Here is a 21925-nt window from a genome sequence, read left to right on the forward strand (position 1 = left end):
TATATATATATCATATATATATATTTTAGGAACGTATCGATAGACGACGAATTATTTGATGACAGAATTAAATAATATAGCGATTATCTTTTTAAATTATCATTTCGAATAAAAAAATAAATATACATTTTAATTATATTTGTTAAATAAATTTTGCTAAAATTAGTTGAAACGAAAAATATAGCACGTATAATATTTCTAAGTACAAGTTTTACACTTCTAATTCAGCTTGCTTGCAAATCAAATTCTCACCCTTTTACAAAATCAAGTTCTTCCCTTTTGTAAAATCAAGTCCACACCCTTTGTGAATCAAATTCAACCTTTGACAAATCCACACAATTATTCTATAGATTGTTTTTTTTTTTTTTTCATAAGCTTATGGCAAAAAGAAATCAGATCAAATGTCGATTTATTGTTAAGAATAGCAAGAATTGATTTGCAAACGTGTGAATTTGGAATAGTGTAACACCTGTATATATTATACCTTTAATCTAATTTCTTCTCATAGTGACTTTTTGTTTGTAATGTACAATGTAATATACAAATGTGAAAGAAAAGAAATGTAACATCGCACAGGTAAGTCTTAATTTTTAAACATCGATCTATACAGGCATTGCCATAAGCGTTTGACGACGCGCAAATTTCAAAATTTATTTATTTAATTTTTTTTTTATTAACTTTGGCCTTGTAATGAAAGAATTCTTGACTCGCAAGAGAGAGAAAGATAGAGATAGATAGATAGAAACTTTTTGTCTCCTAGATCGAATATTTTAGAATAAAAAAAATTGCACGATAAAAGGAACAGAAAGAACATTGCAAAATAAAATAATAAAAGTAAAAAATATAGAATACACGAATGGTAAATGTTTAACAGTGAGTATTAATTATGCGACGCGAATATATTTTTTATTATCTTTGTTTTTTATTTATTTAATAATTGGTATCCCCTGTGAAAACTAATTGCAGCAATAAAGGATCGAAGAAGAATAATTGGCTAGCATTCGATGTATCACCGAAATTTAAGGTACAGAACTATCGCTAATTCTAATTAATTATGATTAGGTACACCATTGAGCTTGATTTGATTTCTTTTGTTGTAATTGTTCTATTTGTTTAGCTAAAATGTTAAATATATTTCTTCCTATATATATATAATCTAATATAGAATAAATATCTTTTCTTATATATAATATTCTTCTTCTTCTTCGTTTTAATTTCATTTCTCTCTCTTCGAGGGGGTGCCGTTTATTTATAATTATTTTTATTTTCTTTAAATATATGTATTTGTTTTTTTTTCTTTTTTTTTTTTTTTAGATATATAGATCATTCTCTCACGAAATATTTTACCTCATAGCAAGCGCATAAATTACATCATTTGTCAAGTTTATTTTTCTCGGAAATACAGATTAAAAATGGACGTAAAAAAAGAGCTTTAAAAAGAATACAAAAGTTCTTTGACATGAGATCATTAACGCGAAGAAAATCTAAACGCAAATAACTTACGAGACTAGTATAAATATTATACAGATATACGAATAAATAAATAATATGAATGGATGCACACATATTGTTGTAAGGGGTATAAAAAAATTCTATTCCTCCGAAACTGTGATTGATCACTGAAATTTAAACACAACTAAAACATTTCAATATGATCGTAATTCTAAATCAGAGTTTAACAACACTAAACGTGTAGCATGTCAGTGAGTTTATCATAGTAAATGAGAACACGGTATAGATTCTATAAGAAAATATTTGTTCGATTAAAAAGTAATATTGTTCGGTGAAAAAGTTTCATAAGTCTTGAATTTAAATTATAAATCTAACTCTAAGTTTAACATAGAAATGAAATTATGTTGTTTCGTTTAGCCGTAAATGAGAGAGAAATAAATAAATAACAAAATAAAAAATTAATTAAAAAATAACAATATGCGTGGCGTGTTATCTAAAAAAAATTCTATTACAACGAAATGATGAAATAATCTAATTAATAATTATTAATGAAAGAGAGATCACAAAGTATAATACTGTTTCGTTCAGACGACATTGTGATTCGCGAATTAAACGAGTCGTCTTTTAAAATTGACTTTGCTATAGCTAATTACGGTTATATATTACTGTAATCCTGATATTTTTTAAGATGTTTTCTTTTTCCTCTTCTCCTTTCCCCATTCTTTTCTCATTCATTTTCTTCGATTTTCCATCACGCTGACCAATAAATAGCTGATTATATTTAGAACCTGAGAAACGCACGAGACGGATAAATGTGATCGGTAAAAGCTTTTCTATAAGAAGAAGAATTTTTATAATAACGTGGATATGGGGGTGGGGGGTGGGGGTGGGGTAGAGATCAAAAAGGGGAAATAATGCGGCTCGTTAAAATTTGTAAAAGCGATAATGCCAAATCTAGAATTTGATAGGTTTCTTCTTCAATTGATTTTCGCGTTATGGTTACTACCAGAGGAGTTCGTTGCTTGCTACCTATAAGCATAAAAATTATCAATTAGGTATAATCAATTATTTGAAACATCGAATGTGTCATTGACAATTAATTTAAGAACAAATAAAAAAGAAAATATATATAATATTTAAATAGTATATAAGAGCATTTGTTTTTATGTTTCTTTTTTAATAGGTGAGTGTGATATCTTGTTAAAATAAATTGATATTACTTAAAAGAATATGAGAACAAACCCTGCGTTCTTGATCATTATGACGATCACCAACAATCGATCCACTTTCCCCAACCCAATCGTAGATCCTATCCAAATTACGAGGATGAGAAGATGACGAATAATCCTCGTAAACTGGTAATGATCTTTTACCAATTTTATCAAGCATCAATCTGTTAGCATCGATTTGTCGTTGATCTTGCATAGCTTTCCTACGAGCTAATTCCAATAGTATTCTTTCTCTAAGAACATCGAGATTGTTAACGATCGACAACGAACCGATTCTTTTTGTTCTGAGTATCGTTGCAGGACCGGGATCATTGCTGGAATCGTACATTTCCCTCTGCAATTAAACCATACAAACGTCAAAAGTAAGTATTATAATATTAAACCTATCGACACTTTACCTATACCTATCCATTTGACTGTGATTTTACTTTAAAAAAGAAAATATATATCTTTATATGAAATGAGATTTGAATTAATTTGGAATTAGCACCAAGAAGAAAATATTTTTAATATTTAGAAAATAAATAATGTGTATATTTATTGTTTTAATAAATTACAGGACGCGTGTCATTCGATCTCACGTGGTAAGTGGTTTAGAGTTAATATAAAAAAGAAAAGAAAAGAAAAGAAAAAGATCGAATATCTCAATTTGGAAATAATTCGTCAAAAGTAAGTTCTCGCAAAATTGAAACACGCGCGCACTTTTCTCCATTTCTTTTTTTCCTTCTACCAACACCTCAGAAACCCCATCATCCCTCTCTCTCTCTCTTTTCTTTTTTTATTTTTTCTTTCAATCATGATAATGGCACGCCTTTTATGAGACCTTTCTCATTTGTAGAGAAACCTTTTCTCGCATAGATAAGAGAGGAGGAATGATATTGTTCGTTCTTTCGTTTTCATCCCTTTTACGAGCACTTTATTTTGACTTGCCGAAAAAGAAAAGACAAAAAAAACAAAAAGAAAAAAGGGTGGATGGGTGGTGAGAAGAGATAGAACAAACTAAGGAAACAAACAAACAAACAAAAACGATGGAAAAGAAAAATTTCTTCCAGTTACCGATCAAGTATTCACTTCTCTCTTCTACACCAATCTCTGTCCTTTTTTTATCTTTATCTTTCTCAAACTAACACCTCTCTTTCTTTCTCTCTTTTTCTATCTTTCATTATTTTTTTTTTCATATAAAAAATTAACCCACAGAGCAGGTTGGTTAACTTTTAAACTAATCCGATTTTGTATTCTCTCTTTTATCGTTTATAAAATTTAAATTACATCGTCAATTATTTTCTTAACTTCAATTAACACACCGATTGAAAGAGTTTTTAATACGCGTCTATTTTTTATTATCTTCTTTGCGTTTTTTACGTGTAAACACATTTTTTACATTTTTATCTCGAAGAGGGATGATACAGGAATGCGAGTTTAGAAAAAAAAAAAAAAAAATAAAGAAACGTTGCAATAATTTGAAAGAAAATGCGCGCGCGAGGTTTCTTTTTTTTGAAAAGCCCACTTCTTCACGTGCTTTAAATTTTACTTTCACCACACTTTTTTTTTTTTTTCATTTTCTTTTATCATGCCTCTCTTCTTATACGACGTGAGAGAGAAATTGTTGAGGAAAAAATTAGCACAGTTATTACTTTATGTTTTTAATATTAACAAATCTTTCGAAAATATGTTGCATCGTGATTATCTTATATTTCGAATTTATTTTTAATGGGGCGGGGGAGGAGGGGGTAAATTTCTATTTAAACGTTCAATGGGGAATTGTAATTTTGAAGATAAACGGATTACATAATGCCATTATTGAAAATGAGAGAGATCTATAGTTACTAAGCTTTATAATATTGTTCAAAACCAAGCTATTATTTGCATTGACATACAATGATGCAATACATTTAAATGCAAGTGAAAGTAAGAGAAAGAGAGAGATGGATATAGAAGATAAAGATGAGTTGGCTTGTCGATTGGTCGTCCATTAACAACACAATTCATAATGTAAACTCAACCTAGACTATGTTTTATTATAAAAGCGTATATATAATATATAGAAATTTATCTAGAAACTACATATATATGTATTTTAAAATATATAAATAGACATTTCATTGTGTTAACGTTTGTGCAATGTTACGGCTATTATTTGATATCTCTCTTATCGATCATTTTTATATTAAAATATAATACTTTATTAATCAAATTATTTTTATCTCATAGTAATATACAATTTTTTAATCCATTCTCTTTTTTTATCAATGTTTACGTATGCAATATATTTCTTTATATCTTATCATTATATTATATTAAATAATTTTTTGGGCTTAGAATATTTTACTCTCTTTTGCTATTCTATACCTAATACACATTTTTTTGTTTCCATTTTTAATTATACTAATAAACTCACCTCCAATTCTGGCATTTGTTGATTAATTAGCCAAAGTACTTCCGGAAGATCACCGTTTTCCTTTTGAAGATGTTCAATTGGCGCAGAATGCGTCATAGTAATCAATGCCGATGTTACTAGGATGATAGTTATCGAGATCATCCTTATACGTTCACGGAATATAGATCGAAAATATTTATCTAGAAAGTTTATCTAGAAAAAGAAAATATATAATAATAAAATGTATTATAATATATTAAAAATATATTTAAATCGAGATCACACACACACACACATAAGAGGAGAGAGAAGAATGTTGAGAATCAGAGTGGGGAGGTTGGGGGGTACTATTTCGTATTTTTTTGTTTATTTCAAAGTTACTAAAGGCTCAAAACTTTTCAAGTCTTCTTTATAGATCATCTCTGGAATTATTTAATAAATCTATTTATTTATTTTTCTATTTGTGTACCTCCTTTTTAATTTTTTTTTTTAATTTTAAAGTTGGCCCACACTCCTCACTCCTGTCCTCTTTGAAATGGACTAATCATTTAATCGATAGTACGAGTATAGTCTTTATAGTTCTTTTAATTGCTATACACAGTCATTCTTTTATTTTAGATCCGTTCTTTGTTTGTAATCATAATTAGTAGCGCGGAAAAGGGAATGATTAAAAAGATAGAATGGTTTAGAAATTAAATGACAGAACTGGCGTGCGAAGATATCAAATAAATAATGGCAAAACGTGACGGTTTTTTTATTTATTTATTTTTTTCTTTTTACATTTTTCCCTCTCTCTCTCTCTCTCTCTCTCTCGTTACCTGTCTATTTTAATTTTATCTCAGACAAGAAAAAAATGATATTCTTTAGAAAGAAAATAATTAAAAAGAGAACTATTCTTAAAGGAAAGGATTTCTTCAAATTTTTTTGTTGTTCCTTATAGAATTTCTAAAAAAATAAATCCCCTAAAAAATCAATCCCATTCTTATCTTTCGTATTACGACTGATATAATCGAACAATCGATTGTTCCATTATCGAGAAAAGCCTTTCATCGTGAGTTCGTAGTCAATGAAACGTTATGATCAACGTTGCTTTATTTTTCTCAATGATTTATATGTTATTTTTGTCTTTCTTGTTAACTTTTTAATCGAGTCTGATAAATTGAGATGGTGATTCATACCAGACTGCTGTATGGAATCTATTCTTAAACTTATATTATTAATTGACAAGTTTTACATTGTAATTTAGCGTACGTTGCGTATGTAAATTATCACACATCGAGATAATGTTAAACGATAACTACCCACCAACATGTTAAAGAAATTTTTACAATCGAATGACCTGATAAAACTGATATTGAATGACACGTCGATCGAGATATTTGTCGGCTTTTTTTATTTATTATTATTATTATTATTTTTTTATTTCATGTTTTACAATAATTAAGAGAGATAACATTTATTATTTTTTGATTTACTTACACGTTCAACGTTACTCGATAAAAATTCTGATGTATGTGTGTGTGTGTGTGTGTTTTTTTTTTTTTGATTCTTTTTGTTTGACAATAAACGTTCATTTACATATGTATAGCGCTACATTAAATTATTCGAAGGAAGAAGATGCGTCTCCGATGAGATTTCGAAATGAACTAACACTAATCGGACTTTGCTGGAGGTCTTAGGCAAAAATATTTCTAATGGAAAATTGATGTCACTATCTCACGCGTGTTACGAGAAGATAAGAAAATCGTAGAATCATCGTTAATACGTTTTCATCGATTTATCTATCTACTATTGCAATTGTAAACGAGAATTTTCGTTATTCGAATTTTCGAACGATTTTGCATTTCTAAATGAAACACGAAAGGATAAAAAAAAACAACCAAAAAGAAAATATAAACACACGTAAAAATATACGAATGCATTCGATTAACATATGATAAAACATATACAAAAATTTGTAATTACATATGTATGTATGAGGATAAGAAAACGTGTCGTTTACTATTATCTTTGCTATTTGATAATTAAACGAAATTCGTTCTCTATGCAAATCAAACTACCTTTTTTACACAATTTTTTTTTTCCCAAAGATGGGAAATGTCTTTTGCGTCAATTAAATTCTTAGCAATGCCACCCCTTCTAGTGGATTCACGTGGATTATGGAAATGAACTCTCTCGAATCGATTATTATACTAACTTCATCCGCGCACTAAGGATTATTTCGACGATTTTCATTCCTTTTCTCGACTTTATCATGATGTATTATTATCAACGAAATCTTTGGCATCGCGTCACGTCTACAATCCTATTCTTCAAATATTTCTTTTTACAAAATATATCATGCAAAAAGGATTTCTTGCATCGGTATGTGACAATGGATGAAACATGCATCTAAAAAAATAAAAACGTGTGTAGGAAACATTCAATTTTATTCGAAAAGCCTGCGTGAATTTTTACGCGAGTCGAAGAAGGAGGAAAAATATAAAAATATAAAAACAGGTCCCCGGGGACTTGTGTTTTCAATAGGTTTTTGTTAAAAGTGACCACACTCATTTAGTTGTCAACCAACAAATCCTCCATCACTTAGTTGCCAATCCAATATTCTCACCATAATAGCAACGGAAATGAGTTAACCTCATACATGAAATTGCTGGTAATATCGCGTTTGTAATATTTGATTTAATATGCAATTTAATTCATATTAATTGTTATTATTTTTATCCTATTCTCGAGATTATCGTTTTTTTGATGATACGATGCCGCGATCTCGTGGTGAATTATTATTAACAATAAAAATAATAACACATTTGAAGAGAAGATCATAATATCAGAAAAATTTTGCAAATTGAAATTTGCAATACTCAATGTTAATTGTATTTGTAAATTCTATTGATACACTTTTATATAAAAAAAAAAGATGACATTCTATTATAATGTTTATTAATATTGAACATAAAAAAGATCGATGAAAAGGTTTGATAAATCGATCAATCGTTAGTCAATGCACGTGCATACGCAGCAGTAGATTAATCGTTGTCGAGTCAGACGCAACGGGTGTCAACGTTTAAATGCAACTAGGATTCTTTTTTGTTTTGTTTTTTATAGTCATCAGTTCTTCCCTAACCCTTTTTTCTTTTTTTTTTATCCATAGCATGCTATCAAAATTGTTTCGCGGTTTAAATAATCGAAAGATAAGGAATCGAGAATGATTTAGAAAAGATCATACGAATCCTTTCGTTAACTCATTTATTGTTTGATTCTTTTTTTTCCCCGTGAGAAAATAAAATTTAATTCACCAACGGCAACGTAGATTTTCAATGTTATTGTTAATAAAAAATAAAAAAAACTGACAAAAAATTCACTAGTACTCTCTCTCTCTCTCTATAGAATATTTTTTAATAGTTTATATTATTAATTGTACAAATTCAAATTAAAAATAAACACATAGTTATTCAAACATACCGATGGCCCTTAAAAAAACTCGCGTCGTCTCTCTATGGAATATTAAAAATAATTTTAGATTAAAACAATATATATATATAATAAATTCATTTATTGGAGTATGCGACTTTAAATTTACGCGGGCCCGTGTAAAGTGTTAAAATAATCGTAGAAAAATGTCACGGTTTAAATATAATTTGTATTTCTTTCTTTTTTTTTTTCCCCATAAGAATACATCATACTGTATTTTTACGACGACAATATATATATAATCGAACTTTGAAAGAGAAGAAAAATAGTCGTGTATCGATAGAGAACATATTGAAATTCGATTATATCGAAAAAGAAAAGTGAAAAAACAAGGAAATATGTTAAAAAATGGCACATATATAAATATTAGTGTTTATACATTGGCGTGTTTCGCGTTTATCACGATAAAGATCAATGTGTTATTGATAAAAGTGAGTTGCAATTGGATTGACAAATGAGCTTGAAAAATTTTAATTTAGAAAGAGGATGAAGAGGTGGAAATACCGTAAATGTTTCTTATGGTTATCTTAAGCCTGCATAATTACAAACATAACCGGCACGAAAAGATACATAGCATGGTACGGAAAGAATCTATGGGACAACCTAATACTTCGAAGATCTTCCCCTTCAGTGTTCTTTCCCTCGTTTATCTCAGAATTTCTTGATTCCCCCATGGAATTCGATGGTATCAGCAAACACAAACTCAACGACGCGTAATAATCTTTTTAGGCTTCTTATGTCACTTGATTTTACGATATATACTATGTCTAACAAATAAGATATCTCTAAGTTTTGTCAAAGATAATACGCGAATAAGGGCCGAAGGGTGTGTGCTTTTTTTTTTTCTCTATCGGATATAACGAAACAATTGTTTTCCTTTTTTTTTTTATCAGCGAATTTCGAGTACGACGCATTCTTTGTACTTTGCTTTTTATTTCTTTGGTCCTTTCCTCGGGCTATATTTTACGTTCGATCATTTTTATTATCTGGAGCATGAACGAATAATAAAAAAAAAGAAAAAAAAGAAACGAAGGAAAGAAAAATAAAAAAAAATATTATATTTAACCGTTATTTAATATCATTTTATTTAAATTTTTCTGCACTTATTCGTCAAAAATACAGGGCTACAAAAATTAATATATAAATTTATTCTCGCGGTTGGTAAAGTATTTAAAAAAAAAAAAACAAATCTAATTCGTGTTCGTAAAAAAAAAAAAAAAAAAAACGATAAAACTAAGATATTTGAATAGAATCGAAGAAAATAATAAGACAAATGTAAAGCCTATTATTAATGCAGGAAACAAATAAACGAATATAGAATAAATAATAAGATTTTGTAGATTCGAATTTGATTTCGTTTTGAAGGAAGAAAATGACTCCCAAGCTTAGAGAAATGAAATTCTCATTTATCTGAATAGAAAAGAGTGTGATATCAAATGGATTCACGTTGATCCACGTTTTAACTCTTCGAGAATGCGTGTGTTATCGCGTATAAAAAAAAGAGGGAGAGAGAAAAAAAGGAAGACAATGAAATCCCTCCGTTCGCATTTATGCACGCTCACTGACTTTTTTTTTTTTCCTTTTCTTTTACAATAAATTTGGTAAGCTTTGTTAACGCTTTTAACTTTTAACCGAGAAACTTTATTTATAGATTAGACATTGGAAACAAAAAATGATGATTATTATAATTATTTTTTCATTAGTACGATTTGTCGAATGGGGAAACAATGTTTGACCCATTTCTGGTGACGAATTTAATCCAAAGTAACTTTTCTAGAAAAATTATAAATCAATTGGGTAATAAATAGTAGACTACCACCAAGTTATAGAAATTGATAATTATGATTAGTTGCTTAAGAAAAAATAATTTCGCATTTACAGATAAGCAATAACATTGGCGTAGTAAATGACCAAGTGTGTAGAGAAACGTGTTTTTTGTACAGTTTCACTTTATTATTATATTATGCTTTTCATTCGTTCATTTTTTATTCTTCTTCAATATTATTTGAAAACATTAGAATTGAATTTGCATGACGTGACAGACATAGTAAGAACGAGTCGCCTAACGGTTCAATGTAGCGTACAAGCTTTCATAAAAATTGTAGAGTGTTTATTCATATTCAAGATGAGCAACGGAATAAAACGCGGGCACTTGTTGGATTCTCGGCGTTTTCCATTCGAAATGAAGCAGACGATATCTTTCGATATATAAACGTCAATCTTATGCATTTATTTCAACTGACTTTCCTCATCAACCGGCAACCTGACAATCCTGAAGGATTCATTTTGTATTATTCGATGGGATCTTCAGAAAAGAGAAAGAAAACTTTTGGATAATAAATTTTTATGTCATTTTAAAATTTTGCATATTGAAGATGTTCATAATCTTATCTTTATATTATTTCGTTGAAATAATTCATGTTTTTAATTGTTTTTCAACAAATTACGAATGTCTAGATTTAAATCGAGACTACGTGGAATTAAACGAACGAATAGAATTGTCTATCAAATGACGCCAATGCTATTAAGCTATGATTTAATATTAAATTTCAAATTTAACATATTATCTAACTCATTACATACAACTCTACTGTGTTTTAATTTTAATAAGGAATATACTAGTGATTAATAATTCGAAAATAAACCAATAGTTGCATCAATAAAATCATTCGGATAAAAAAGATGAAATGTAATTTATAAACAAATCGTATCAGCAAGGATTTGCATTAGAGAGAATATACACACACACAGAAATACTTTTGAAAATGATTTTTCTAAGTTCGTTTCTTAAGATTGGCTTGCAAGTTTAGAGTTGAACTCATTTGGCAAGGCCGATCCGACTTTAACTTCAATCTCTCAAGATTTAATTTCGGCGCGCTACTTTACGCCCTCTTTCATTGTGTTTTTCATTCGCAGCACGTGATTGTATTTCATTTGAACGATAGAAAAAGATAGATTGTTGTTGTTTAAAAAAATAAAACACATATTCGTAGTTTGACATATATTAGAAAATAATTATTTATCCGCGATTTTTTTTTAAATTGATAATATTTTATTATCGCGAATTATATGACAACTATTTTTTCGATGTTTACATTACGAATTTACCGATGAAAAAAAAAGAAAGAAAGAAAGAAAGAAAAAAAGCGTGATAACTGGATAAGGGTAGAATATCTTTCAGGGTATTTTTTTTTTCTTCTTTTAACCGCGTTGCTGGTTCGAACGTTTTAAAAAACCAGGTCACTTGCGTAGCTTCGCATTAGTGCACGACCTCCACCACTATCCTTCTATATTACCTTTACTACTACTACTACTACTACTACTGGTATATTATTACTATCACGTTTCTTCCGAAATCATGCATCGTGGAGAAGCTCTACCGGGGTAGCGCTGCTGATGTTATTATACTTGCAAAAGAATGAAATTTCTATCATATCAATCTATCTCTTTCGTTATATCTTTTCACTTTAGTTGCAACAACGCGACAACGACAACACAACTTATCTAAGAATAGATAAAAGATACCCACCCGCACGTAATAAAATTAAATAACAAAAAAATTATTCGAGAGATAAAAAAAAAAAAAAGAATTCGTCACACGATTACATTTTAAATTACGAAATTAAACTATACGTAAATATTTGTACGAATCGCTGATTACGAAAATGTTCTATGTGTGTGTGTGTGTATAAACGATATATCTTTGAATAATTATTACAATAATGGATAATCAAATTGAAAAATTAATGTATAATTACGCGTACAAATGATACGATTTGTTGCTAAGATCATGCTTTATTTTTTTTTTTTACTTTCCATTCTATAACATTAGCGTTACGTGATGCAGCCACTAATGATCGTATAACGTCTCAATACATGTAAATGGATACGTCGACGAATATATTTACGTGTATCAACGTCTCTGCAGCATTTCAATGACATTCTTTTGCGAATTCAACTCGTTTCTAGTAAAGTTACGCACGGTACATTATATAGATGTGAACGTCATTTCATCGTAATACTTTTCAATGCATTTTTATTCGTAATAAAATTAAATATAATAAAAATGAAATATTACAAAGAAAAAAAAAAAAAAATAAAATCTAAAATAAAGGATAAAAGATAGGAGATATAAATAAAGAGATGGATTTGAAAAAAAATTGAATCGAAAAGAAGGATAAAAATTGATAGATAGATAAATGATGGTAACAATAAGAGGATAGGGGATGGGAGATACGTTTACAATGATTTTTGTTCATCCGGTAGACCGGAAACACACAATTCCGGATTTCCGTTTATCTCCAAACTACTGAATTTTTCGCTTACTATTTACAAATGTACCATGCATATATTTTATATATAGAAAAGTGATATATTCTTTTCATAGTTTTCACACGGTTTGCGAGAAAAACTCGACTATTTTACGTTTCATTGGATCTATACAAAATTTATATACCAAAATAAAAAAAAAAAAGATGATAAAGTGAGCAATGTGAATGATCAGATATCTTCGATTTCAAATTGGTCTTATTGTAATTGATTTATTTCATTAGATTCTTATTCGTTTGATATTAAATTATGTTACATTCTATTATTAATATATTCATGCAAATGTCATTTGCTGTATATGGGGTTTACCACACGGACAGGGAATATTTAAATCCAATTAAAAATCCTACTAAACGCGTTACGTTTACCGTTTTGGGTATGCACACCCTTTCATGAATATTTGTTCGCCTTATGATAGTATACATATATGTTTTATACAAGGAGATATGATAATAATAAATTGATTATAGTATACAGAAGAGAGTATTTGATATTAATCGTGGAATATTATTAAAAGGATCTCGAATAATTAACCCGATGCTTTTGCTTCCTATTTCTGTGGTTTTAACTGTTGTTTCTCTGACATATTATTATGCACCGTTCGAAGATGTCATCGTTATTATTATTGTTATTATTATTATTATTGCCAGATGGGAGAGAACATGTGATTTTAATTACAAAGATAAATTATATATTATTTCTTTATAGAAATTAATTTCGTTCTATTCTCTCAATGATAAATAAAAGAATATTTTTTTCATATTTCGCGAATTTAAGACATTTTTTAAATGATACCATGACAAAATAAAAAACTACTCGACAAATCGAAACACAAGAAAGTTCTAAATCACGTTCGAAGTATCTGCTGTTAGAATGCAAAATGATTTTGAAGTTTCGAATAAAGTTTGGTATCGATAAAATAAAAATAAAAAGAAATGTTTCAAATAAATTGTGATCCACGTAGAAAGTTACGAGTAAAAAAAAATATGTAAGAGGCCACTCTTCCTATTTTTTTTTTTTTTTTTTTTTTTTTTATCAAGCCTGATAAATTATTTTATTATTTAGTAGGTCAAAAAAAAAAGAAAAAAAAAAAGAAAAGAAAAAAGAAAAAAAAAAAGGGTTAACAAAGTATAATCGTAGCTGCAGTATACCGTTGAAAATCTCCGAGGAGGTACGCACGGTTGAACACCTTTGAAAGCTAAGGAAACGTGTGCCGTCAACAGGTTCTGTTCTTTATGTGCTTAGTTCGATCCTTTGAGAAGGTTCGACGAATCGAACCTTCAATGAATCGTACGATGATAGTTTATATCGGTCAACTCTTATAAAACTCGATCAAATCGATTTAATCTCGATAGATTAAAAAAATTTAGTTTACAATTTTTTTTTTCCAAATATTTTTCAATCCTTTCCCTATCCGTTTATGATTTGTTTTTAACAGAAATCAAATTATTTCATTGCATATAACAATTTATAACAATCGAGATTCGACAATTCCCTTACTTTTTTTTTTATCGATTTTAAGCAAGTTTTTACGCAGTTTATTTTATTTATCTTCTTTATTTAATGTTTATCCGTTTAACGAACTTGCAAATATTATTTTTCGCGTAAATTAATTTAGTCATAACTTTTTTACTCTTAGGTATGTGTGTGAATTCAGTCTGAAATCGATACTCTTGAATTGTAATGTAAATCTGTCGACATTTTTTTTCCCGATTTACCCGAAGACTCGAAATTTTAATTAAATTTTAAAAGGATTTTATTACGTTCGTTTAAACTCGACAATCAAACTTCTTCTTTTTCTTTTTTCTACGATATTCATTATACACATGTTGATTAACAAATTGTACATGACATGTCGCACGTTACGCGTTCTATTATTTTATTAGTTTCAATTGAATTTAATTTCGGTGACGAGCTATCGTCAAACTCATCCGACAAGTGGAAAAACTGCATAAAAATAAATTCGTGATTCGTATACGAAAAACTATAATAGAATCAAAATAATTCTATACGAAGCTTGTAACATTTAATTATTGACAAAGAATGAATTATTTTGTCTTAAGTTATTTTTGATCGAATTTTATTATCTTTAGATATTTTTCTACATAGATCTACACACGTAAATGTATACTTGCTACGTTTTATTAACTAAATAAAGTGTCACTAGTGAAAACTAAATTCCTCGTGAAAAAGGGATTAAAAATTAATCGTAATAGGGAAAAAGAATAAAATAAAATGCGAAAATACTAAAGATAAATGAGTATGTGAATGGAAAGTAACATAGAAGGGGTTGTAAAATGTTAACGAGAAAAAGTGAGCTTTCTGAGTTGTTGGTCAGATTTGTGGACGTTCCGAAGCTATTCTTTAACATTTTCTTAAGACAAACGATAAACTTTTATCTCGTCGGTTAGAGAAGGTTAGATGTTTTATCTGCCATGGGAAAAAAAAATTTTCTCTTAAAAGGTAATAAGAGTTTTAACGTGTCCTATGAAAGAAAAGAAAAGAAAAGAAAAAAAGGAAAGACTATAATTTATGTTTGTAGCATTATGCTAATTCTTGGAAGAATGCAATCGCCTGCATTGCATCCTGTCGTATGTAACAAGATGTGCAAATAAAAACGTAAGTATTATTAATTGGAACAACGGTAACATCTTGAAAAACTTTAATACTCACATTATGGCAACTTAAAAAAAGCAACGAGTATAAATCTCTTTTAATAATTAAAAAATTAATAAGAAAAATATTGACTTAACCGTATTGGTTTCAATAAGATCAAAGAATTATTCTAATCGATTAGATTTATCCGAAATAAAGATGCCAGGCATAAATCAATAAATGGGTATATAATTTATTTGAATTAAATTAGGAAAATTTAATGAAATCAATATACAATTCTAATCCGACAAGACTTACCCCAAAAATTGATGGCAGATAAAACAAATAAAATAAAATATCAAATTTTTATAATAGACACGTACACACGTAAACACTTGACGTCCACTAAGCTGCCGAAATATAGAGAAAAAAATGGATTTAGAAAGAAAAATAAAGATAGAAGTTAGAACGTTCTTTCTGTCCTCCCGTCGAAGTCTTTCTTTATCGGGATCATGGTCGTGGCATGATGAGACGAAATGTTGCGTCTGGGTTGCGTGAAAAGAAACATAACGTGTTCAGAAAGATGAACGACGTCTGATAGTGATTTCAGTTCATTTCTGGCGCCACGGTTCCAATACGATAACATTTTCCATCTCTATCTTTCTCTTTATTTATTTCTTTCTTTCTTTCGTTAATGCGCGGACGTACTACTCTCTTTCGATTCCTTTTCTTTTTAATTGTTAAATGCTAATTTTACATTTTATCACCGTTTTATCGCCAGCACGGATTCTTTTTCTGTCTCTCCTTGCATCGTAAGACATATTTTGGTATCAAGCAAGGTCGTCCACAGACCACACGTGAGAAAAAATAAAATTCTTATATATTATAAGAGACCGCGTATATACCGGTTGGTTTCCAATTGATGACCAATTAGATTAGGAACAAGGTAATCCGAATTTACAGATTGTTTCATATTTTTTAATAGCGTCGAGAGACTCTATACGTTTGCTATTAACTTTACACGGTTTTTCTTATTCTTTTTTATATTTTTGATAAAAAAAAAAAAATATATATATAAAAATAATCGATTCAACACGTCGAAATTAAAGCCAAGAAAAATCAATTCTGTCTCAGTTTAAATTTTGTCATATTTTAATTAATGTTCCCTTTTATTCATTTTACTAACTTTCGTAAAATTTTCCAAACTTATCGCGTTTGCAATAATTATTAATATCTTTCTATTCACTTCGACTGATCTCTTTCTATGCAACACAGAGAAATAAAAATAAATAAATAAACAAAAAAGAAATATGAATAATAAAATACATTACATACTCTCGTAAGAATTGATTAAGTATTTTTCAACGTAAGATTTAATATGTTCTTTGACGTTTTCACGAATGAATGAAATAAACATTTATCCGGGTAGATATACGATTTTTTAAACTTATTAATGCGTGAAAGAAAAAAAGAAAATATAAAGTAATAATAATCTCTATACGAAAGTATGAGATAAAAAGAGGAAGAGAAAAAAAAAACGATTTGAAATTAAAAGAACGCGTAGTAAAGGTAAAAAGATTCATTTCGTGAGAGAAAGATGGTACGATGAAAATTTAAAGATAGGAAGAAAGTGAGAGAGAAAACTAAGGATCGAAATTAAAAGACGAAGAAAGATGCAGTCGGACAATGTAAGAATGAGTGAGAAAGAAAATGAATGTGAATGAGTGAGAGAGGCAATGAGAGATTCAGAGATAGAAAAAGAGAAAATGAATGAGAGAGAGAGAGAGACAATGGGATAATGAAAGAAAGAGAGAAAGTAAGAGAGATTATGAGAGGAAGGGAAAGTATTTGTGTGTGTGTATGTGTATCAGAGAGAGAGAGACAGTGTATATGCAATAGTGAAACTAAAATACTAGTATATGAATAACTAACAATAACTTTGATTTTGTTATACCGACTTGTATAATAGTTAAGTATAGGCTCATTGTGAAAGGTGGAACAATCGTTCCTGTGTCTGCCTATCTTTGACAGATTCGTTCCCGCCTTTGACGATAGAAAATCGATCTACAAACACTTGAAACTTTCGAGAGAGAGAAAAAGAGAGAGAGAGAGAGAGAAAGAGGAAAGTTCTATTCTAAAACGTTGATGATGATCGTCTATGTTTGCGTGCATAATACTACATATATCCAATCGACATTCGTCGAGTTTTAAATCTTGAAAGAAATTTCGCGTTAATAGAGCATTTCATTTTCGAGAAAACTTTTCCCATAGCATTTTTTCTTATCCCTTCCCGCAAATTATTTCCGTCCAATCCTTTCATCTTATTTTCTTTTTTCTTCATCTAAGTTTTTTTTTTCTATCAATTTCCTCGAAATGCTTGTTGTGTGAGATTATTTTTTTGCAATGTAATTTTAAAATACTTTTAATTGACAATACGAAATAACTAACTATTTCTATCGTTATACTATTCTTCGTATTATGATTTGTACTTTTTGGAAAAATCGAAAAAGATCTAGGATAGTCGTTTGAATACGAATAACTAACACGAGTCGTAACGATGCTTAAGGTACTACGAAAAACGTATGACGTATTTGTACAGGTGCATACCTTTGAATGCAAAATAATCGATTCGACGAAAAGTTTTAGCGAGATGTCACCGGATGAAACAGAACGTAACAGGGATCGTGGGATAAATCACTGCACGATGTATAGAATGTATAAAAAGGACAAACAAAAAGAAAGAAAAAAAGAAACAAAAAGGGAGAGAAAGAGGTCCAATATACATAATACTTCCATAGGGAGTCATAATCTTGAGTAGAAAAGTCCCACAAATCCGAATCCAATTGGTTTAGGACGATACGTGCATGATAAACGTTCTCTTTTCTTTATCCTCTATTTTTTATCTTTTTTTTTCTTTCTACCCTGTTTTCACAAACGATTTTCCCTACACTTTACTGTTAACCTAATTAGCATTTTTTCGAAGTTTCTTAATTTTTCAATTAAAAATTGTTTAGCCGGTAACTTTGATTTAATTAACTTGTAATTAGGGTTGGAAATGTATGCGATGGGAAAGAGATAATGTAAATTGTTTTATTGGGGTGTGTAGGTTGTTGATGATGATGAACAATCACGATGACAACACTAACCGAGAAGTTTTAAGCGATATGATTTCCATGGGCACACTGTAAAGAAGCCTGCGGGCTTCTGATATAATTCACGATGCTTTAGGGTTAATGCTAGCGTTATTAATGCGCTTATGGGAGATGACAACACATTCATTAACGAAAACATCGAGATGTTGGTTTTTAACTAATTGGATTAAACTTGGTATAAATAAATAAATTTTCTTTTTTTTTACAATTTAAAGTTATCCGTCTTAAAACACGTAAGTAAGAAAGAGAAAACGAGAGGAGGAGAGAGAGAGAGAGAGAGAGGAAGAGAAACTTTGATAATCTAATTTTGTTATCAAGAAGCGTGTTACGTCAAACGAATAAACGATTTTATGGTTAATTACAATCCCCTATCTTCGCATAATCGACCAAAATAGGGATGGATATTAAGGGGATAAGGGGAACTTGGAGGAACCGATGAAAATTAGTCACGTTGTCTCATTGATTAGAGTAGAATTATTTCGAGAATTCGAGATACAGAGTACTGAGATTAGAAATTCGTGAATTATTGTTATTAAATCGAAACGAGTGAGAAAATTTGACAACGATCGTATTAAAATAATCCGATATTTGAGAATCGCACGTGCTCGTATTTTGTATTGTAATCGCGACAAATAATTAACCTATAAAAATTCTAACAATTTACGAGAAAATTCATCGAACACTATATTTCAATTTTGTGATCGATTATTAAAATAAATTTTTGGGACAATTAAATAATAATTCGATTTGTTCACGGAAATGAAGATAAAGAGGATAAGAAGAATAGGATGAAGAAGACACTTTTTTACTCACTTGTCGATGAACGTCCAATTTCCTTTTTTTTTTTTTTAACTTTCCTCAGAAAGTAAAAGAGAACTCTTTTCTTTCCTTTGTAGTAGATTTCAGAATAGACCGAAGGGGTAAAAGAAGAACCAGATTTTCCAGAATTTCGATTCAAAAGGATTTCCTCAATCCCAGTAGTACTTTTAAATCCTTTCCTTCTTATACTTTTTCTATTTATTTATTCTTCGATCAAAACTCTCTGAGACACGTTTTTTTACGCGTTCTCCACTTCGAACTTTAAAGTTCGAAACGGGACAACGAATAATGGATATCACCGAAAATTGTAAGATAAAATGAAGATAAATATAAGTGGATATCTTCCCGCAGATGAATAAATAGTAGACGACGAACGGATTAAGAGAAAAAGAATTGAAAAAAAAAGAAATAATTTATTGGACTTTTCGTAATTATATTCTTCGAGTTTTATCAAAGATTATAAAGTAGGGGGATGAAAAGGGGGGCAGCTTTAACAGGTGGCACGTCGCCGGAGTTCCTCACCGTTCGCAGTACTAACGACGTGTAACGTCGACGGCCCTGGGGGAGAGCTTTTATAGTCGGGAAACTCGAGTTGACGCGACACAGCTCTTCTGACTCTCTCTCTTTCTCTCTTACTCGTTCACTCTCTCTTTAGAACGCCTATCTTTCGATACACGCCTCGACTATTCCCTCTGTCATTCCCTCTAGGACCTCCCTTGACCCTACAAAACGTCACTTTCACACCTTACCTTACCTTCTGTCTCTATCTCTTTCTTTTTTTCTCTTATTTTTATTCTGCCTACTTGATATGTACCCATATAGGTCTTTCTCTTTCCCCCCCTTTCTCTTTCCCTCACTCATTCTCTCTCACTTACTCTTATTCTGCCCACTAGATATGTACACATAGATCCCTATCTCTCTCTCTCTCTCTCTCTCTCTTTTTATCTCACGCCTACTCTTTTGAGATTTTCATTGAGTGACGACAAATTTAGAATCGCATCGTCGACAGATCACCATCATCGTCCCATAGAACTCATTTCGTCGTTACTTCAAGGTACGTAGGGTGATATAGGATAAGTTTGGAAAATACTTTAGGTCAACTTTTTATAGTTTTTTTTTTTTTAGGGAACCTCCGATTTTCTTCTTTTCCTATTTCCTTCGATACATGAATTTTCTCTTTCGAATAATAATATTGTAATACTTTTTTGTGCATAAATTGCATTCGTGCTAGCTACCGCGATGTTACGGTATTATGATACTCGAATTTCTTTTTTTTATATTATACTTTTATTTTTATTTCATTTGAAATATATTTAGATAGATTGGATTGCACGTTATTGTCATGTTTTTGATATAGGAACTATTACAAAGGTAAATAATTAATAGCAAACGTATATATCTATTCGCAGTAGCATCAAAATCATACTCGAAGCTTCGAAGATAAGGAGTTTCCTTCCCTTGGAGAATTCCTACAGGGAAACGTTCAAAGGACGAGAACACTGTGTGCTGGAAGAAGGTTGACCCAGTTGAAGCGGAAGTGACCACCGACCCGTGCCAACTACCGATTAAATGGCCGATTAAATTAAGTCACATCTGTGCTTTGGATCATATGATGATGGGAAGAGAAAATACAAAAAAAATAAACTGACCCATCGATCTAATACTTTTTTTTTTCACGTTCTTGTCTTTTCGTCATCAACGATGATCAATATTTTTATTCGAATCGATAAGGGAATATAAAAATATTCGTAGCTTTATGCACAGTCGTTTCTATGCTTCTGTTTTTTTTTTGTTTTTCTTTTTATGGTATTAAAGAATTGATCCAAGTCGTTAATTTGTGTATACGAGATCTATTAATAATGAATTTGTTTAATTATGCAATCTAATTTGCTTGCATTGAATTTTTTTATTATTTCATTATTCAATTTTTTTTATTCGGATTCAATTCTAATATAGAGTCTCGCGTGACTTTAGTGTTTTCTCGTAATCATCGGTGGATATTCAATTTTCTCTATCTTCCTTATCTTATACGGGTTTCAAGAAACCTATAAGATATAGGGATCGAAATGATTCGTGATGATTTTTGAAATATAAAGTATTCTAAATAAAAAATATATACGAGAAATATCTTCTGTAAGTTATGTGCCTATGTAAATAAATATTTTTGTTCTAACTATTAAACATAATTCGTATCGAATACTTGAATAATTTTTGTTGTTTCTTTTAATAATATTAATGCTAATGTTCAAGATAAAATGTACGTATGAAATATTTTTCTTTTTTTTCTAATAAGAAGAATAGTATTTTTTTTTTTTCCGTTTAAACCAATTTAATTATTTCGAACATGCTCAGGAGAATCCGAATAAAAAAAAACGATGAATTGATTGGCATATTCGTTTTTACTTCGCGCTCGCTCATACGTTTCACAATAAATTGTCGGTGACTTGGTTTTCGTCAGAGTCAATGATGACGTTTATTACGATAAAAGAAACTACGACAAA

General features: G+C 29.7%; 1 protein-coding gene across 1 annotated transcript; it reads right to left on the reverse strand.

Annotated features, from left to right (window-relative positions):
* Positions 1-1287: 1287 nt before the first annotated feature.
* Positions 1288-19984, reverse strand: LOC106790830 (diuretic hormone 44). Its single transcript, XM_014756011.1, has 4 exons — positions 19419-19984; positions 5080-5271; positions 2695-3015; positions 1288-2481 (listed from the first exon to the last, which is right to left on the reverse strand). The coding sequence occupies exons 2-4, from the start codon at positions 5218-5220 to the stop codon at positions 2455-2457; spliced, it is 489 nt and encodes a 162-aa protein (XP_014611497.1). The 5' UTR covers positions 5221-5271; positions 19419-19984; the 3' UTR covers positions 1288-2454.
* Positions 19985-21925: the final 1941 nt, after the last annotated feature.

Source organism: Polistes canadensis, unplaced genomic scaffold (genome assembly GCF_001313835.1).
Source record: "Polistes canadensis isolate GaletaPanama2010 unplaced genomic scaffold, ASM131383v1 scaffold_262, whole genome shotgun sequence".
NCBI classification, from domain to species: domain Eukaryota; kingdom Metazoa; phylum Arthropoda; class Insecta; order Hymenoptera; family Vespidae; genus Polistes; species Polistes canadensis.